This window comes from Anguilla rostrata, chromosome 9 (assembly GCF_018555375.3).
Source record: "Anguilla rostrata isolate EN2019 chromosome 9, ASM1855537v3, whole genome shotgun sequence".
Lineage (NCBI taxonomy): Eukaryota > Metazoa > Chordata > Actinopteri > Anguilliformes > Anguillidae > Anguilla > Anguilla rostrata.
The window spans coordinates 13,809,947-13,830,859 of record NC_057941.1 but is presented as its reverse complement, the minus strand read 5'-3'; the positions used below and the strand labels follow the sequence as shown (position 1 = coordinate 13,830,859).

At 42.3% G+C, this 20,913-nt stretch overlaps 1 protein-coding gene across 2 annotated transcripts; it reads right to left on the bottom strand.

The window, feature by feature from the left end:
- Positions 1-1,160: 1,160 nt before the first annotated feature.
- Positions 1,161-19,602, bottom strand: vwa10.2 (von Willebrand factor A domain containing 10, tandem duplicate 2). 2 transcript variants are annotated; one of them, XM_064350533.1, is made up of 17 exons: positions 19,516-19,602; positions 17,901-18,082; positions 15,288-15,575; positions 15,112-15,205; positions 11,343-11,471; positions 10,970-11,156; positions 10,525-10,694; positions 10,137-10,249; positions 9,893-10,009; positions 8,434-8,628; positions 7,113-7,245; positions 6,313-6,459; positions 5,409-5,501; positions 4,295-4,563; positions 4,055-4,188; positions 2,435-2,591; positions 1,161-2,033 (listed from the first exon to the last, which is right to left on the bottom strand). In XM_064350533.1, exons 2-17 carry the CDS (start codon positions 18,078-18,080, stop codon positions 1,584-1,586), a joined length of 2,856 nt encoding a protein of 951 aa, XP_064206603.1. In that variant the 5' UTR covers positions 18,081-18,082; positions 19,516-19,602; the 3' UTR covers positions 1,161-1,583. The 2 variants fall into 2 exon arrangements, with proteins under 2 accessions (XP_064206603.1, XP_064206602.1); XM_064350532.1 differs by having other exon boundaries at positions 17,901-18,087; positions 19,516-19,584.
- Positions 19,603-20,913: the final 1,311 nt, after the last annotated feature.

Sequence of the window (20,913 nt, the reverse complement as noted above, 5' to 3'; positions counted from 1 at the left end):
CCATTTCTTATTGGATTTTATTTTGCTCATTGTAGCAGTTGTAAATTGCCAGAAGCAGCAATGACAAAATCCTATTATGAGTGGAGGATGTGAAGGAAAATCAAAGGGAAGAAAAAAAAAAAAGCTGAAGTGATTGGCCCTTGCTGGAAATGCAAGGCCTATGCTTGAGCAAACGCCTGACTGACAGAGTTTGAAGAGTTGCCCGTGCTCTTAATGAAGCATACCACAATGCGATGGAGCACATGTAAAGGAAAATAACGACCATTTTAGTAACGCTGTCTTTGTTTCATTGGACGTCTAGTTTTGATGCCGATTTATACCACCATGAATCCCAGAGTATGTAAGTCTGTTTTTAATGCAATTACGCCAAAGGATATGTTGAAAAACATAATGACTCGGGTGGAGGAAATGGTTTTCAAATGCTCCACATTCTGTGCTGATGTATGACACAATGCCAGGCTGTAATTAGATGGATCTTGGATTTGGATCAAGCAGTAAACGGCAGATACGCGGCTCATTGATGCAGTCCGTGTGCAGTGAGGAGATCTGATGTGACATAGCTCACAGAGAGCACATTAGGCTGATCGGCCCAGTAGTATACGAGATTAGCTGCGGACAGATACACAAACAAACACACACACCCGACCAAATGCATGATCCCCTCCAGGCTCTCACCTGGCGGAGATAATAAATGTGTTTGGAGTATACACTTTTAGGTACACTCAAATTTGACTTCAAATTGAGCTTATACTTTAGAAGGTACTTTACTACAATCATGACTACCAGTGACATGCTTTTTTTTTGGGGGGGGGGGGGGGGTCTGTATGAAAGTGCTCTTTTGAAATGGCAAAAAGAGCTTGCTGGTGTCTGTCATCTGGCTAGAGAAAAAATGCCTTAAATGATATAAATTATAATTTGTGTGTCAGCTTGGAAAAACCCTTCACATTTTTAGTGTTTAAGTTATTCTGCTTTTTTTATTCTATGGACTGTTGTGAACAATATTCTGCACAGTTTGTTTCATATCTCAATCAGAGCCAATGTTACGATGTTTTAAAGCGAACAACAGCCCACAACCTAAAACTGAGAAAACAGCATTTAAAGATAACATTGCATTCCATTCTAATTCCATTCAGTAAGAAAACATCACCACATACTTTGGCTGCTTTTTAATGTTATTTATTTTCTTTATTTATTGTATTTAAATAGCTTTTCCATCCAGTGACTAAAGACAAAGGCAACAACCTGTTAGAATTTGCAACAGTGATAAATGATGAATAACACCAAAGAAATAATAATGTCAAACTAGCAACTATCTAGTAAGACCCTAGCAACCAGGAGTAAGACCCTAGAAACTACTTAGTAAGACCCTAGCAACCACCTAGCAAGGCTCCAGCATCCATGCAATATACCTTGGCAACCACCTTGTGCACACTTACAACCCCATAGCAATGCATTAGCAACACACTAATACATACTACAACTACATACGTACACTATCATAGCACAACTAGCAATTCATACGCTTTAAACTTGGCAAGCGAACTCACATTTTATTCAGAAAATGCAACCATTTCTAGTTTCTTTTAAGAAAGGAGGGGAGCCAGGAGGGCAGTGGAAATGAGAAGGAGGGGCAGTTTGAGAGCAGCCACGCTGCTGGTGGAACTGGGGGCAGAGGGCGTGGTCGTGCGGTGTGCTACCGGGCTGGTTGCCACACTGGGTGCCAGGCTGGGTGCGGCTCTGATGGAATGGAAGCAGGTGCCCACATTGCCCACAGCGTCCACCGCCACCAACTCTACATCCGGCGAGCAGCAGGAGCCGTTGTATCTTGCCATGGTGATGTTGATGCCCCCCTCCCCCACAAAGGTGGTGGTGTTGAGGGTGCCATCCCCCATGCGGACTGTCACACTCCGGATGCCCGTCCCATTCCCGTCTGTCAAGTTAGCGGACAGCTCCCACTCTGATTGGCTGCAGTTGTTGGAGCAGTTGTTGCTCACGCTAATTACCTGGCACACAGGCCGGCTGAAGTCTGTCACCTTTCAGAAACAGAGGAACAAAGTCACCAATGTCTGCAAACCCTAAACTAGTTACCTACATCTCTTGAACACATACACTGCAGTTACTAACATCTCTCTAACCCCTACATTGCAGTTACTAATATCTATCTAGCCCCTACACTGCCATTATCAACATCTACTTTACATCAACATCTGCTCTAATTCTATAATAACCAACATGCTGAGGGTTTCTCACTCCTGCACTAGCTTGCTGCTCCAGGGGTCTACCTGGTTACACTGGTTTTTACACTGGAGTTCTTAACAGAATTACGTCTCATAAAGAGGTCAGTGATGATGTATGTGTTATTACTAATTAATCTGGGGTATTAAACATACAAGTACAGATTGGTATTCAGCTTATTGGTATTGGTAATCGTTACCTTGTTAAGGACAGAGATGCGGAGCACGACGTAGTTGGAGTCACCCCCAGGGGACTCGGCCTCGATGGTGAGCGTGACGTCTGTGCCTGACGGTGTACTGCCAGGAGCCAAGAGCTGAACTATCCCCTGTGCGCTGTCCTTACTCTCCAACGAGAGGCTGGGGCCAAGGACAAACCATTGCCTCACACAACAGGGATGCCTTACTGCTGCCTCACACAGCACAGAGTAGAGAGACGTTTCTGCTACCTCACACAACCCCACTGCTGCCTCAACCAGCACAAACCAGAGAGACCTTACTGCTGTCTCACACAACACAGAGCAGAGAGACCTTACTGCTGCCTTACAGAACACAGAGCAGAGAGACATTACTGCTGCCTCATACAGCACAGAGCAGAGAGACCTTACTGCTGTCTCATACAACACAGAGCAGAGACACCTTACTGCTGTCTCACATAGCACAGAGCAGAGAGACCTTACTGCTGCTTCACACAACACAGAGCAGAGAGATCTTACTGCTGCCTGACACAAGACAGAGCAGAGAGACCTTACTGCTGTCTCACACAGCACAGAGCAGAGAGACCTTACTGCTGCCTCACACAACACAGAGCAGAGAGACCTTACTGCTGCCTCACACAACACAGAGCAGAGAGACCTTACTGCTGCCTCATACAGCACAGAGCAGAGAGACCTTACTGCTGTCTCACTCAACACAGAGCAGAGAGACCTTACTGCTGCCTGACACAGCACAGAGCAGAGAGACCTTACTGCTGCCTCACACAACACAGAGCAGAGAGATCTTACTGCTGCCTGACACAAGACAGAGCAGAGACACCTTACTGCTGTCTCACACAGCACAGAGACCTCGCAGCCTTTCCCACACAGCATAGAGCAGAGAGACCTTACTGCTTCCTCACACAGCACAGACCAGAGAGACCTTACTGCTGCCTCACACAGCACAGAGACCTTGCAGCTGCCCCACACAGCATAGAGCAGAGAGACTACTGCTTCATCACACAACACAGGGCAAAGAGACTTTACTGCTACCTGACACACTACAGAACACAGAGACCATGCTGCTGCCTCACACTGCACAGGTCAGAGAGACCATACTACTGCCTCACACATTACACAGCAGAGAAACCCCCCCCCCCACCCCACAGGATGATTACATTGGCAATCACCGATTGCGCAGGTGACGGTGGATGATAGGATAATTTTTACATATTACCAAACCCTACTGCTGCCTCACACAGCACAGGCCAGAGAGATTGTACCGCTATGTAACATGGCACTGGGTAGAGAGACTATATTGTAGTCCCACACAGCATAGGGTAAAGAGACCATACTGCTGCCTCACACAGCACAGAGCAGAGATACCTCACTGCTACCTCACACAACCCCAGTGCTGCATGACACAGCACAGACCAGAGAGACTGTACTGCTACATCACATGGCACAGAGTAGAGAGACCATACTGTTGCCTCACAGTATAGAGCACAGAGACAGCACTGCTGCCTCACACAGTACAGAACTTACTGTCTTTTCAGACTGTCTGTACTGACAAAGAGATGGACCACGACCCGTATCAATAGATGTTCTCCACTCAACATTCAGTCTTACCTGGGTGAAAAAAATGTGATGAAACCCATGTTGTCTCGTGAGCGGATGGTGTAGTTTCCCTTTACCCCACCGGACGTCACAATGAAGGGAACAGAGAATGGCACCTCAGGCTCCAAGGTGCCATTTGCCATGGCCTGACGTTACATAAACAAAATCGCCCACTGTGACATCAGAACCACAAATCTAATCACTCACTGTGACATTAGCTGGATGTGAACTTTGACCTTTAAGTTTACTTACTGTGACAGTCAGGTTGGAAGCCTTCATCTGGGTGGTGGTCTGCCTCTGGAAGCTGTTTTGGGTGGACCGGGGCATCCCATCCACCCCCTTCAACACAATAACAACACTTCCATCTGGGACGCTCTGTACAGATGCAAGATAATCCCCTCCCCCCAACCTTGTCAAGGTGGCGTTTTCCACCCTTGAACCCGATACCTCCACCAGGGACACCTCTGTCACTGTGGGGGAATCCCCGCCCACCACTGACAGCAGCAAGGTGGCATTCCCACCTAAGTGGCAATGAGAAACAAACAGGAAGTCAGATGCTGATCATGATGTTGGAGGTGACAGCAAAGACCCAGGTGTTATGTTAGTTTTGTTAGTTCTGCAACTGCTGTAATTGGTTCTCCGTCTACACACAGTGCAACCACACACATTCTGTCCTACCAGATAACTTTCCAACTCAAACCCCTACTAATTCCTTAACTAACAATCTTAATATAGTCAGTAGTCGGTGAATAACCCGCCATTAGTTACTTGTTTTGTTTATGAGTTGAAGCTGCGCTTCCTTCCTCGGCACTACCGGGAGCAACAATCCTTCGTAGTTAAGCAAAGTTATTCATCCGCTGTTCACACTAATTCATCATTCCCCTTTGTTCAGACAAAAAACACATGAGCATGTGCACATATGCGCGCACAATCACATACATGCCCGAAAATGACATTTGAGTGGAATCAGTCTTTCGAATAACTCCTTCCAAAGTTCAGTTTCTCTATTAAATCTCTGATTTAATTAAATCATTTTAATTAGTAGAAATTCCAAATTGTTGGTTAGATATTTTAGATAATAGTAATTTTATGAGACTGATTACTTATTATTGCAATTATTACTTGCAATTATTGCTACACCTAAATAATTGGTGCCACCTGTGAGGCTTGTTAAAACTGACACATTTTATTATTGATCCTTGCAAATTAGTGGGCGTATATTTCCTACATGTCTACACTCAGTGAGGGTAGACATGTAGGAAATATACATTGAGGTGATGTCCAGTATGTGCACTTGTTGGGAGATAATCATAATAATGATAATGATGAAGGGGATGGTGATTGGTTAAACAGCTGTTTTGCTCACCTGCTTTGAGACGGCCCTCTTTCAAGGTAAAATCAGTTCCAAACCCATTACGGTCCTCAACAATGTTGTAGACAAAATCTATGCTGCTTTGTCCTGGAAATAGGGCACATGAGTCAAGAATGGGACACAGCTTAACCTTACATACAGCATTTCACCTCATGTGCATTAACCTGCAGTAAGTTCACCTGACACACTCACCTGCAAGTATATCCACCTATAGTATCTAAGCCCTGCTTTCTCAGTTAAGACACACTGACTACCTTACGAGATTTACTGTACATAGCCGCACCACACCCAGATACACTATATGACCAAAAGTATGTGGACCTTGTTCTGGGGCTGTTTTTTATAGTTTGGGCTAGGCCCCTTAGTTCCAGTGAAGGCAAATCATAATGCAGTGACACTCTAGAAGATTCTGTGCTTCCAACTTAGTGGCAACAGTTTAAGGAATGCCCTTTCCTGTTTCAGCATGATAATGCCCCAGGCCACACCGCAAAGTCCATATAGAGCTGGTTTTATTGAGATGGGTGTGGGAGAATTTGACTGGCCTGCAGGTCCTGACTTATCCAACAGCTTTGGGATCAACTGGACAGCCAACTGCAAGCCAGATCTAATCACCCAATCAATGCCCGATGTCACCAATGCTCTTATGGCTGAATGGAAGCAAACCCCTGCAGCAATGCTGCAACATCTAGTACAAAGCCTGCCCAGAAGCATATTAGTTGTTATAGCAGCAAAGAATGGACCAAGTCCATTTAGATGCCCATAATTTTTGATGAGATGTTGGATGTCAGGTGTCCACATACTTTTGGCCATGTAGTGTACATTCTAATAGTACTGCCCAGAGAACTGTATTATGCTAAACATATGCAATCCCCCCCACACACACACACAGCGGGCTGACCTGTGACCTTCAGAGTGTATGATTCTGTAGAGGTGACGCTGATTTCCCATAATCCTGCCTGAGTGTCCACACGAATTGTGTACAGGTTCCCTACTACCTTTATTGTACCCAGGGGCCCGTCCGAGGCAGAACTGGTTTGAGACACACCTGAGGGAGTAGGGAAGTATCAGCTGATCAAGAGAACATTTATATGGAGGCCCAGAGATACTGTATATCACAAATACCCACCTGAGACCCAGCAGGAAAAAAAGGTTTCAAGTATTTTGACATAATACAAGTGTCTTGGATGTTGCAGAGAAAATGTTTTTAAAAATACTATTTATTTATTTTTATTTAATGTCCCTTGTCGTGTAGGCTTCAGAATATATGGTTCTTGAGATAAAGACAAGAGACTCGTGTCCCCTGCAAAGGACAAAAATTAACTGCTGAGTCTTAGGAGCACATAATACAGATTTACACAGTCACACTCAGCTCAGATACAGTTTTTATACAGATGCCCACAGACACGCAGAGGCAACCTGAAGTGTTAAAGATTAAATTTAACCAAACGAGGGCGTACAAAGCCAGCAGTGATAATTAAAATACATGGGTAAAAAAACGAATTGTTAATGGTAAGTAAAAAACTCAAAACAAATAAACGCTGACTTAAAGGGAATACCAGATTTTATTATGCATTTACCCTTACCACCTGGGAATCAAACCTACAACCTCCAGTTCCCTTTCACTGTATTACAATGCCACCGCCTGTATGAGTAGCCATTACAATCTACCACACCTGAACAGATAAGGTGTGTCCGTACCTGATGGGCTGTTGAGATTGAAGGTGAGGGAGTTGCCAGTGAGATAGATGGTCAGGTTTCTCATGGATGCATCTACTGCAAAGGTGAAATTATCTGGTCTTCCTGGATCCCTCACCACCTGGAGAACTGTCACCTGGAGAACCAGGGATCCAGAGAAGAAAGTAAATGAGACTGAGATACAAGAGGCCTGTCAATCTCACTAACAGTGGAGGAAGATATGTTACATTGAAAAAGACTCAACAGGTTTTGCTGAATGTAAAATGTTGTAAACAAGCCATACTATTAATGTTGTTCTTGTTCCCACTTATTGCTCATTTGTGTATCTGTGTGTTTTTCAGAATATGTCAGGTTACTGTTAGTGTATGTATTTACCTGCAGTTTTATTTCTTAATGGTTTAATTGAAACAAATTCAATTAATTATTTGCAAAATTCTCAGAGAACTCTTTTTTCAATTTACTGAATTTTAATTCACTTCAGTTTACTGAAATGAAATGGAATTGTCCCCAGGCCTATTGAGCATTAGCATGGCAGAGGTGGAGGGGATGAGTGTACCAGGGAAGAGGTGTAGACGTTTAGTGTTCCAAGGCAGAGGTGGAGGGGATGAGTGTTCCAAATCAGAGGTGGAAGGAAGGAGTGTTCCAGGGCAGAGGTGGAGGGGATAAGTGTTCCAGGGCAGTGGAGGGATAGTGTCAGGGAAGGGAAGAGTGTTCCAGGGCAGAGGTGGAGGGCATAAGTGTTCTAAGGCAGAGGTGGAGGGTATGAGTGTTCCAGGGCAGAGGTGGAGGGGATAAGTGTTCTAAGGCAGAGGTGGAGGGGATAAGTGTTCTAAGGCAGAGGTGGAGGGTATGAGTGTTCCAGGGCAGAGGTGGAAGGAAGGAGTGTTCCAGGGCAGAGGTGGAGGGGATAAGTGTTCCAGGGCAGTGGAGGGGATGAGTGTACCAGGGAATAGGTGGAAAGATAAGTGTTCCAAGGCAGAGGTGGAGGGGATAAGTGTTCTAAGGCAGAGGTGGAGGGTATGAGTGTTCCAGGGCAGAGGTGGAAGGAAAGAGTGTTCCAGAGCAGAGGTGGAGGAAAGTGTTCCAGGCAGAGTGGAGGGGATAAGTGTTCAAGGCAGAGGGGAGGTATGAGTGTTCCAGGGCAAGGTGGAAGAAAGAGTGTTCCAGGCAGAGTGGAGGGATGAGTTCAGGTCATAGGCGAGGTGAGGGTAGGTGAAGTAGGTTCCAAGGCAGAGGTGGAGGGAAGAGTGTTCTAAGGCAGAGGTGGAGGGTATGAGTGTTCCAGGGCAGAGGTGAGAGGGGTCCAGCGATGAGGTGAGTATACCAGGGCAGAGGTGGAGGAGTCCACAATGATGTCAGTGACTTGGGGCAGATTTCCTTTAGTGACCACTATGGCCTGCCCCCCAGAAGCGTCAGCCAATTCCTGGTACAGCTCATTCCCTTGTGGACTCATACGGTTGACAACACCAGTGTTCCTTCGACGTCGAGCTGAGAGAGCGTTTGTCAACAAGAAGGTCACCTTCAGTAGGAGCGAGAGAGAGAGAGAGAGAGAGAGAGACTTAACCCACAGACTGTGTTTATGCCATGTTTCTATTGCTTGTGTTGGTATCCAGAATTTGGCAGTCCTTTTTAACAGTTTATAAAGTAATCATATCACCTTAGGTTACGTTACACTTTTTTACGAACTTGATTCTCAGTTGTTATCACAAGTTGTACACTTTTATGCTATTTAAACTGGCTTATTGACCGAAAATCATAGGTATCAGCAAGGGGTGACAGTACATCCGGTGCTGAGGCTGAGAACCGAAAGCTGGCCCCTTGCTTGTTCTCCTGATCTCCCCTACTTAAAGAGACAGTGGGTGCATTCCAACCACTTATTTTTTCACCTCCTTTCTTCCTTTCCTTGCACCCTCTTCCTTCTAATTTTAGTCTAATTTTGGTGGCCTGAAAATCCTGGAACTGATTACACAAAGGAACGTGTTCCATATCTCTGGTACCACATAAACTTCCTCACCACACTCAATGTGGAGACGTTGCAGCTGCTCACAACTGGCTACACTCACCATTTATGCCTCAATTGCTAAGTTGGAGAGTTACTTTGTGCCTGCTGCAGCTGGCAGGCTAACATCTTGTGTTGAAACTTCAATCATTGGCCCTCTTCACAAAGATCGATGAAGAGTGACTGAAGGTAGGATCAATTTCATCCATGTCCTACCCCTTTTCCTGAGTAACTGATGTTCTCGAAACTGATTACTAAAATGAATTCTTAAAAGTGAATTTGAGACATTGTAACAATGGAACCTGAATTTTTGGGAGCCTTGTTTTTTAAGATTAGAATTCTGGGAAGCTACATTTTTGAGATTCAAAACCAAAATTCACTGTGAATAAATTAAAATGTATGGAATTCACAATACAAAAATTCAGATCCATTAATCGTTTTTATTTATTTATTTTCTTCCATACCAATCCAGTAATTAAGAAAGAATTGATTTTGGGTTCACTGTCCCTTTCTCTATTTTGTACTCTCAGTTTTGAATTTTACAGCATTGATGTGGGAGTTGTGAAATGTGATTTTTTAAGTACTTTTTTGACTTCTTGACTGAATCCTGAGCACTGACTTGGCCTTGGACTCAAACTTGTGTACGTGTGACTTGCCAACAACACTGGAGTGAGTAAGTGTATGTTAGTGAGTGAGTGTAATTCAATGAGAGGTTGATGTGTGCAAGTGAGTGAGTGTGTGAATGAGTGAAAAGGGTGAGTGGTTGTAGTGGGTGTGTACTCACAACTGACTTGGTGCTCTCAATGAGGGCAATAATTGTGCTCTTCAGGTCAAAGTCTTTGGCCGGGGCATCGGTGAACACAAAAACTTCAGAGGATGGGGGGGCGCCAGTGAGAGCCAGCTGGAGAGAGAGAGAGTGGAAAGAAAGGAAAACAGAGAGAGCCAAGGAAGAGAGAAGGATCAGGATAAACAAAGTGGAGGAATGTGCTTATAGTGGGATTTTAAACTGATAGTATTCTCTACACAACCTGCAATCCTGATAGACACATCTCCGGCAGGTCACCACCACCTGATGCAGTGAGAGCATTTATGCTCTGCTTAAAGATGTCCGAGTCTGTTGTCCGAGTCAGAGGTCCAAAATCTACACACACAAAAACATGTATGAATAAGTGTATTCACACATACACACATAAACACAATACACAAGCACACACACACACATGCATGCACTACTTATGAGAGAGATACTACATCACAATCACTTGGCAGATGCTTTAATCTAGACTGACATACAGTAGTGTAGAACATCAGTGTAACTTGCAGGAATACAAAAATGAGGCATCACCAAGAAGGCATGAAGGCTCAGATATGATATGAAGAAATAATGTGTTGAAAGTAAACTTAGAATTAACCCACCAGGGTCATTAAACGGCACCAGGATGTAAGCAGATGGTTCATCCAGGGTGCCTTTCTTGCTGTCAATGATTGAGAATGCCACCCTCTTTGCCTCCTCGATGTCATCAAACATGCTGCCCGTGGTGTCAATCACAAAACATAGCACAGAGGAACGACTGATACCCATGAGCCTGGGAAGGAGGGGGTAGAGTGGCTCATTAACAGAAACCCCCGAATGAAACAGAAGCCTTAAAAAATGAGACCCTAAAGTAAGACTGTGTTTAATCAGCACTCAAGCACAGAAAAGCCTGAAAAACAGCCTCAGCACAGCCTTGCTACAGAGCCCAGCCGACAGAAGCAGATATGCCACGTCAGGACTGGATGTGTGCTGTCTTTAAGATGTGTGCAGATACGTAGGAGTGTTCCTCTCATTAGTAAGTTCATATGTAACAGGCTGAGCTGGTACCGGAGGAAGTCCTTCTCCCCGGTGGCGCCCCGGATGTCCTCCAGCAGCTCCATGGTGGCATTCACGGCCATGTTGGCAGCAGCGCGGTGCAGGTGTCCATGATCTGCTGCATCATCATCCTTGTTGATCCCGCCAATTGGGTCCCGGCGACTCGTACGATCAGCAGACCCGCCATGACTGCATTTCCCTGTGACAAAGCAAATCGAGGCAGGACATCACCGACACATGGTACATGTCCGATACACGGAACATCACTGACACATGGGACATCACTGAAACTTGGGACATCACAGACACACAGGACAGCACCAACACATGGGATCACCAACACATGGGACCAGCAGATTTGGACGGTAATTGAGAACTATAGTACCTGCAGGTTTGGAGGAGAATAGAAGATCAAAATAGCCAGAGGTTAGCTTCCCTTCACTGATGATTTCTGGCAGGATGTTGTCCTTGCAGTCTCCCCCAGAGCAGCTTTTGCAGGTCGGTGTGTTTTTATCTGCAGGAGGTGGAGCATTCAGCAGGACAACTTGATCGAAAAGACCTTCCTTGAAGGTCAATCAAATGCACTTTTTTTGTATTCAAGCAAATTTATACATTTAATTTTTTTCCACAAACAGTTTTGCATTTTCACCAATGACTAAATAAGCACGTTTGAAGAGGTTTTTTCTCTCCAAAAAAACAGTTGGAAGATTGTGTGCATCTGCAGTGCGTGTTCCCAATGTCATAAGTTGACGTTTAGAACAAATGTTGACTGAATACAACCTAAAGGCTGAAAAATCCCGGAAAAGTTGTGACAACTGTGGAGCCTACAGGGCCCCTAAAGGAACACTTTGCGTTCTCTCACAAAAACTTTTGTAAGATCTCACAGAACTTTTGACTTCTGCTGTGAAAAAAATATCTATAAATAACAGCACATATGTACTTCCAGGTCATTGTCGCGGTGTCATAATTTCCTAGGGAACTGTAATGTATTAAGGAGCCAGTCTTGCTTGCTAGTGATCTATATCGCTCATTAGCCAACTTGCTAGCAAGATAGATCGCTATCTAGCTAGCTAGTGGGGAGCTACATAGATAGATAGAGAGATAGGGCACTATCTTGCTCACTAGCTAGCTAGTTAGTGATCTACCTAGCTAGTTAGAGAGAGATATAGCTGGCTGTTGCTGACTAGCTATATCTTTTGATGGCTAATATAATATATACACAGACGTAAATAAATGCATATTCCTAGCTTCTGTCAGGATCAGACCTGGGGTAAATACGTATTTGTTTTGGATTCAAATACTTTAATGTTTGCCTAATTATTTATTCATTACATTTAATTGGCAGACACTTTTATTCAAAGTGACGTAAAATAAGTGCATACCAAAGATCGTTAGAACAACTATAAAACACAGGTCTGATAAGGTACAATACACATTATGTAACATCCATAGCCATGATAACATTAAGTCCAGTTCACACTGTAATCATAGTCTAGGTCAGAAAGTCATGTTAAGTCAAACTAGGAGGCATGACGACGAGCTACAACATCAAGATAACCATATAAGTGCAATATAAGTGTAATGTGGAGGTGCTACAGAAACAAATTAGAAGGATTCAAGTGATAAGAGCAATCCTAGATTGGGAGTGCAATGCAGAGTAGTGAAAGTTAGTCTAGGTACAGGTCATATAAATCACTTTTGCCGAACATATTGGGAAATAACGGCTTTCGTGTTTGGCTTAATTCTGAAAATATATTAATATAAACTACAGATAGATTAATAATTTTTAATACAAACAACCTTGGCTATGATTACATCACAATGAAATTCAATGTCACGTGTCACCACATTGCCTAAAGTAAAAGTTGAGTTAAATAAATGTAGATTCAACATCCAGTCTGAGTTGAACAAAACCAGTCAATTGGTTAATTAATAGTCAACTGACAACAGGCTCCCGCAGGGGGTGTCTGCACTTTTACCTGGCTAGCAATTCCATCAAGCTGCTATATCAAAACTATGCGATCTGTTGGTCACTAAACGACTGTTTACAATTACATACATCAGGATTCCTTGATATACATACACAATACAGTAGCTGAAAAACACTTCCGGCAAAAAAATTTACTTGCAAAATAGCCAAAACAGACTTCTGGCAATATCTCCCAAAATATTTATTGAACTCTCCTGGCGTTCGTTGGAGACAAAGAGATGATAATTCTTCGTGTTCACCTGAAATACGTCATTCAAGGCAAGCTCGATGCATCTATCTAGAAAGTGTTGAATTTTACCTCGGTTTTGGCCCGGTCTGCCCTATTTACTCTTGGTTTCTGCCATGCTTAAGCTTGGTTCACAACGTCAAAGGTTATACCTACTGTTGAAATAATATAGGCAAGTGTAATACTCAGTACTTATTATTATTATTATTATTATTATTGCATTTCGATGTGTCTACTTTTGGGAACATATTTTTCCTTGATGTGATGTTGAAAGTTTACATAAATATAGTTGCTTAACACAACAATGTGATTTGATTGATTCAAACATGATTTGATTCAACATTGATTCAACATGTTTACATACTAAAATTAATCTGTGACAAGTAAAATTGAACACAAAATGTGAGGCAATGTACAGTGATCAAAATATTCTCTCTTGAGTATGTCAGACCTTTTCCCCATCATGTTAAAAGAAACGAAACTTGAAATTAAACGCAACTCAAATAAAGAAACATGCTCTCGATGTGAGCTCTCAGTCTCGGCCCCAAACTATGGAGAGCAGCACGCCTTTAAGCATCTGGGCTGATTAGCTAATGCAACCCAGATGCGTGTGCTCTCCACCAGCTGTTAAAATCAGAGTTTTAACAGCTAAAACTGCCGGATTAAGAACATTTAACATACTTCACATAATTCTCACTTCGCTGACCAAACACTGTAACACAATTTAAAAATAAATACGGCTGATGATCTTTCCATCATCACTACACAAAAATCTGGAATGCAGTCCCCTTATCTGTCAGAACTATGTGTCATGGTTCTGTGTTTTCCTGTCTGTGTTTCCCTTGTTGGGCCGCCAGATGGCGGCACTTCTGTTTTGTGTCCTGCTCCCCCCCGTTAATTGTATGATTGTTTTCAATTGTCTCGTTATCCCATCATTGTTCCCACCTGTGTCTTGTTATCCCCTCCTTCTGGTTTGATTGTTTTTTGAGTTCACCTGTGTCTTGTTACCCCCTGTCTATTTAAGTTCTTTGTGCCCTTGACTCAGGTGCTGGTTCCTTGTGTTTGTTCCCAACTTGCGTTTGTGTCAGACCGTATGTACCTGCCTGTGTTTTTGACCTGTTTGTGTTTGTTTGCCGTTGTACTCTGCCTGCCTGTGTTCTGCCCTGCCTGTGTTTTTGAGTTCCTGTTGTTTTCTGTTTTTTTTTGAGTTTGTGTTTTTGCCCATCGTGGCCTTGTCTGTTCCCTGCTTGTTTGCCTGTCGTAAGTAAAGTCTTTGTTAATTTTCCCTTTTTGAGTTTGCGTTTTTTTCCCCTCTGCGTTTGGGTCCCCCCTACCCATGACACTATGACATCACTCAGCTTTCGAGCTCACATATAAACGGCACCTGATCACAAACCAGTCATGTCCCCACTGCCCCTTACTTGAAACCAGCTCACTTAATTTGAATTTTCTCCTGCCATTTATTTTCTTATATTCTTCCTTTTCTGTTCTCACTAAATGTTTGCTTTCTGAAGATGACACACCCTTACACAGTGCCACCTACACACATTTTACTCATACCTCATTTTTCCTTTTCTTTCTTTTTGTTTTGTGTTTTTAGTAAAGCAGCAGGACAGGAAGCTCACTGAAAACCAATTTTTAACCTGAGTTTGGCCAAGATTTAATAAGTACATTGTGTACTCCTGTAACACCTCTGCCCGTGCTGCTATTAATTTTTTAATGTAAAAATAAATAAATAAATTCAATTAAGTTTTGTCCTTTCAGCTCAAGCATTTTAATGCCTTTTAGTGCCATATAATAAACTTTTTTTTTACTGAACACAAGTTTATCACCTCATGTCTGTATCACATTAAAGCAAAAGCAAGCTAAGGGCTGCCAGAATATAAATTAACATTAGTTGTGATGTAATGTAATCTCTCCCTCTCCCTCTATCAGTACCTGCTATATTCCCAATGCTTTGATCTTGTCGGATCAGGTTGGTGTTCGGGTGCTTTTGATTCAGTTCAATCCAGTTGCTGTGACTGTAGAAATCCTGCAAGGAAGAAGATACACAGTGTTCTCACCTTTACAGCATGTCTCACACACATTCACATAGTCATACACCTGCTTCTTACCTGCAGGGTGTGGCAGATCTCCCCCAGGGTCAGTCTTGCTGAGATAAAGTTCTCCTGCCGAACATTTGCCTTTATGCTGGCTATGCCCTCTGTGATGAGGGCCCGACCGCCCAAGAATGCCTCATTATCAAAGTGGCGTGAATCACTCAGAGCGTAAATGGCATCCACGGCTGCGTTGCTCAAGTATGTTGTTACGATGGTGGCCTTGAATTTATATCCGGACAGCAGAGAGCCGTCACTGGGGGAGCACGCTCTCTGCACGGCAGATGCAGACAGAGTTTCACCAGGCTGTGGTAGAAGAGCACAACGAGAGTCAAAGCCCTTTAAACACATCCTTATAAATAGCACAAGCTAACCATTGTTAACAAGCTAGCAATGTTACATAGATATTAGGTTCTGATTACCCGGCAAGATTGGGATGGCCGGTGTACCACCTGCCAAGTTACAACTTGGTGGGGCATGCCCCTTACATATAAAGCACCAAGATTGGCACTTTTCAGGGTTTCCTACAAAAATAATCACAATGACCACAGACTCTCAGCCCTTAAGAACATTAACTTCTGCACCGTCTGACCTCTAGTAAACACACAGAATTCAGATACAAGGACGGAGTGTAGCACAGTGGGTAAGGGACTGGGCTTGTAACCGAAAGGTCGCAGGTTCGATTCCCGGGTGGGACACTGCCGTTGTACCCTTGAGCAAGGTACTTAACCGAAATTGCTTCAGTATATATCCAGCTGTATAAATGGATACAATGTAAAAAAGTTGTGTAAGTTGCTCTGGATAAGAGCGTCTGCTAAATGCCTGTAATGTAAATGTAATGTAACTTCACACATCCACACAACAAAGCCTCAAACTTGGGTTATACAGCCACACTTTAGACAGTTCCATTTTGCCAGTTTTACCCAGCTTAATGTTAGTTAGCTTGCTAATGGTAGCTGCTGTCACTGACTGAGTCAACAGAGCGAATGAAATCTTAGTGAAGACAGCACCAAAATTAAACACTGAAATCTGTCTTGTGATTAGTGCCTGCAGGTACCAGTCATATGGGAACCGGTGCCAAAGTGCTACCAGGTTTTGGTACCCAACCCTTATCATGATTCAGCTACATGACTACAAGGTAGGCCCTAAAACCTTGGACTACTATTGCAGGCTTTGCCTTGCCAGGGGCTTGTTTTGCAGGGCTGCAGCTGGGTACTATTGGAGTCATTTCACAACAATGTTACGCAAATAAATCAAAATGGTCAAGCATACAAGCAAGATAAACGATGGTCAATTTGACTGTTCGTGGTCATTTAAGTGCTGAAAGGACTTTGCGCCATTTTGGATCAACAAGTCCAACTAGTGCCACAATCACATGATCACATTTAGAGAAACTGGTCACATGGTTTGTGCAATATGTCACTTCTAGTCCTATAAAAGTGTGTCCCCTTTTCTCCATATTTGCTTCTCTCCTCTTTTCTGGTCATCAGGGGCCTGGAGGACGTGCACCATTGCCGGCCTCTAAAAGGACAACTAATCTCTACTGGGAAAAGAGAAAGCAAAGGCCAGCAGATGCGAAGAAACATGTGGAGAGACACATTATTGCAGCCATAGCAGTTCATACAGTGCCTTTGGAAAGACCTCTTCACTTTTTCCACATTTTGTTATGCTACAGCCTTATTCTAACTTATTTTAAAATTGATCAAATTAATTTTTATTCTCATCAATCTACACACAATACCCCATAATAACAAAGCGAAAACAGGTTTTTAGAATTTTAGCAAATTTATTAAAAATAAAATAAAATAATTTTGGTCTTGCAAACATTGCATCACATCAAATATTAAATAACACATTACATGACAAAAATTGTCTCATGGAAGAAGACATTTAAATGAATGTTTTAAGCAGCTGATGAAAAACTAAACTTTGGAAATGATATGTTTATACTTTGTTGTCGAGTTAATTTTACAAATACTAGTTCTTGGAAATCTTCAGCTTAAAATAAATAGATAGAATCCTTCGTTATCCTCATGGGGAAATTTTCCTGGCAGCATATTCACATTTACAAACATATATGGTAAGTGGACTGCATTTATATAGCGCTTTTATCCAAAGCGCTTTACAATTGATGCCTCACATTCACCAGAGCAATTAGGGGTTAGGTGTCTTGCTCAGGGACACTTCGACAAGCCCAGGGCAGGGGATTGAACTGGCAACCCTCCGACTGCCAGACAAGCGCTCTTACCTCCTGAGCTATGTCGCCCCCCACATACATTTATACCAAGAAACATATAATCATTTTCACTAGAGAAAGGGGTGAATTAATAAAATATAGATAAAAATGACAAATACTTAGGCCCATTAAATAAATATTGAATATTACCAACCTATCCAGACATATGTCCGCCCCATTACTGTACTATATGTTTGTGGGTTAGATAGCCAAATAAGCCAAATAAGTAAAAAAAAGTATCATTTATTTTACCATGTAAAATAATAAAAGATCTTATGGACAATGGTTTGTATGCATAAGTTGGCATTTTTGTATGTTGAAAGCATTTTTTGTGGTGATAGACAGTGATGGCGAAAAGGACTGAATTAATGCGGTGCAGCATGGTCGTCTCCTACCGGAATGGAGAAGTCTCTCCCTTCTGCGATGGCCAATGCTCGGCAGACCTCTGTGGTTTTGCGCAGCATGGCCATCTCTGTTATCTCCATGTGAGTGATGGAGCTTCCCAGTAAAGGCTTAAAGGCCTGCAACCCTGGCAGCAGCAGGCCCAGCAAGAGGACATAGAGAATCCAGCCCATCACTGCGCTGCCACAGAACCACAGAACCACATCACTACGTGACAACAGAACCTCATGATAACAGAAACGCAAAACCACATCAGTACTAATCCACAGAACCTCACAATCACAGAACCACATCACTACATCATAGCAGAACCTCACAATCACAGAACCAGTAAAGTATGTAATTGGCCAGAGTAAATAGGCTGCCCACGATGTCCCTCTCAGTCACTGTACCGGTAACATTCTGGAGCTAAATGTTCAGGGCAGTCCTTCTTCTGTCTAGAATATTCACCCAACATTTTAGAGCTCTCGAACGTGCCCCATGTTTCATGGTAAGAGTGGGTTGCCAATCCAAAGTGTACTTGAAGTGAATGTCCATGCAGAATTGACATACCTTTTCAGACCTCCAGCTCTCATGTTCAGAAGAAACACAATTTACATTGAAAGGAATTTTTTATTCATTTCCTCCTTAGAAATATGGAAATAAAGGGAGTATATGTACTGTGGTGGGGTTAACTATTTAAAGGTAAGAAAAAAAACTGCCACAGGTTTTTAAATGAATATAACCTGATTTCCTTTTATCTTCAGAGGCACTGTTGGAGCAATTTTTTTTTTATTATTTCTTATGGGAGAATATCACAATTTATTATATTGGATATATCTGGCTTTATGTTTGCAATTCAGTTTACATATTGGTAATGACATTCAAGTTGTCCTACTACTGTAAAGGAAGGCTTTAAAACTGGTTCTAGAGCGGGGTTTTCCACTGTATGCACTGTAAACACTGGATGGAATGGTTTTTTTCTTTGGTTTGAATATAAGAGTGAATAAATGTAATTTTGTTTTTACGACTAAGGTTCTCTTAATTGAATATGCATGGTGACTAACAGAACAGGCATGAGGACATCTATCTTAACAGGTGCTCCAGGACCTGTAGAATTTTTCATATTTAAAAAAAAATAAAGACCACCCGCCATATTTCAAAATGCATGAGATTATATATAATCAGTTTCACCCTTCTACCCTCCATTGGAAATATATGGGACTGCATGTGGTGAAAATGATTTAGGAATATACGCATGCATTTTGAAATATGGTGGGTGGTCTTTATTTTCTTTTAAATATGAAAAATTCTACAGGTCCTGGAGCACCTGTAAGATGTATTTGATCATGAACACCAATACGTAGCAAAATATTTGAACAACAAAACAATGCATGAAAAAAAATATTTTCATTTAAAAATCAAACTTTTAATTGCAATCCAGTTAAGATTATCTGCTTATATAAGAACATATATCATATAATGAAATATTAAGTGTTTATAGACAAGTTTATACAGTTTAAAGCATTTTTTAATGAAACTGGTTTAAGCGGGTGTGTCCAAACTTTTGGCTGATACTGTATACATATATATTATTCAGATGCATAATCTGTCAGTAAATGTATTTACCTTCTGGATGTCAGTCGAACAATGAGGTGGTACAGGTGTAAAGAGATTCATCACAGACACATATTTATATGGGAGCAAACAAGAGTTTCCTCATTCTTGGGTTGGTCATGTGCGTGCCTGTAACAAGCTGCCCTAAACAAAATTCCATGTTGACATGGCAATAAACTATTGAACCTTAACAATTACACAGAAAGACCGATGTAAATCAGTAGGTTGTTGAACATGTTTCTTTTCTTTTCTTTTTTTTAAGTCCTTAAACATATTAGCACAATGCAGGTTTGGTTTGTTATCATTTGTTTTGTCTTTTAATTTTTCACTATCTACCAAATGGTTAGTTTTTTGTGGTCACATGTTTAGACTTTCACCAATTAGAAGCCTATTGATTCACCACATTAATTTGAGTGGTTAACGTTTTTAGCTCTCTTTTTCCAATTCTGTGCAAGATAGCACAGTGTAAATTATGTACTTTTATTATTCATGGCATACATAGCTATTTCTAACAAGTTGTAGCTTAAGGGGGGAAATAATTCCTCTAGGCCAGCACAGTCATGCCATGGGTAGCGCTGTGGCTTCACAGCAAGAGGGTCCTGGGCTCGAATCCGGCCTGGGCCTTTCTGTGTGGGTTTCCTCCGGGTAGTCTGGTTTCCTCCCACAGTCCAAAGACATGCAGGTAGGTTAATTTGAAACATGCCCATAGGCATGAGTGTGTGAGTGAATGGTGTTGGTGCCCTGCGATAGATTGGTAGCCTGTGTGTATTCCTGCTTCTCGCCCAATGCACACTCCAGCACCCCCCACAGCCTTGCCCAGGATAAGCGGGTATAGATAATGGATGGATGGATGAATAATTCCTATAAATATGAAAAGAGGAACACAACTGTCAGTTGTCACACATACAACATATTCAACAGGCTATACAACATGGTTAGAATTATTTTTGACCATCCATTGAAATTTAAATTAGTCTGTTTGCTCGCTGTTGGTTTTTGTTGTTTTCAATTGGCAAAAGAATTCACCAGTGATTAAGTGCTGCTGCTTAGATGAGAAGTAAGAGAAATGGGATACCAGAGGGAGAGATTAAACTTGACATCACTGCATTGGATAAGTGAGGTGTTTTAACTGCTGATGCACTTGTGTTCAGTATTCAGTGTCGAATTTCCCATAATCCCCACTTCCCTAATATGAACAAAGGCCTGAAGGAAAGATACGTTTGGGAGCTGGCGAATGCACAATGTGGTGGGCGTGTGCATTTGTATTTCCTTATTTTTCTCTGACATTGCGGTTGCCAGTTGGGTCATTCTTTTGTTCTCGAAGATTTCTCTTGTTTTGGTGTTTTTGGCTGAAAAAAAGGTGGTAAGCCAAACTTTCTGTTTTGTCCTGTCTGTCCACCACAAGAGCAG

Excerpts from the sequence above, each read along its gene's own strand:
- vwa10.2 (XM_064350533.1), bottom strand. The coding sequence starts at position 18,080 with ATGGGCTGGATTCTCTATGTCCTCTTGCTGGGCCTGCTGCTGCCAGGG. Across the intron at positions 4,564-5,408 it reads AGAGGGCCGTCTCAAAGCAG|GTGGGAATGCCACCTTGCTG; the intron begins GTGAGCAAAACA and ends ATTGCCACTTAG. Across the intron at positions 4,189-4,294 it reads CTTCCAACCTGACTGTCACA|GCCATGGCAAATGGCACCTT; the intron begins GTAAGTAAACTT and ends ATGTAACGTCAG.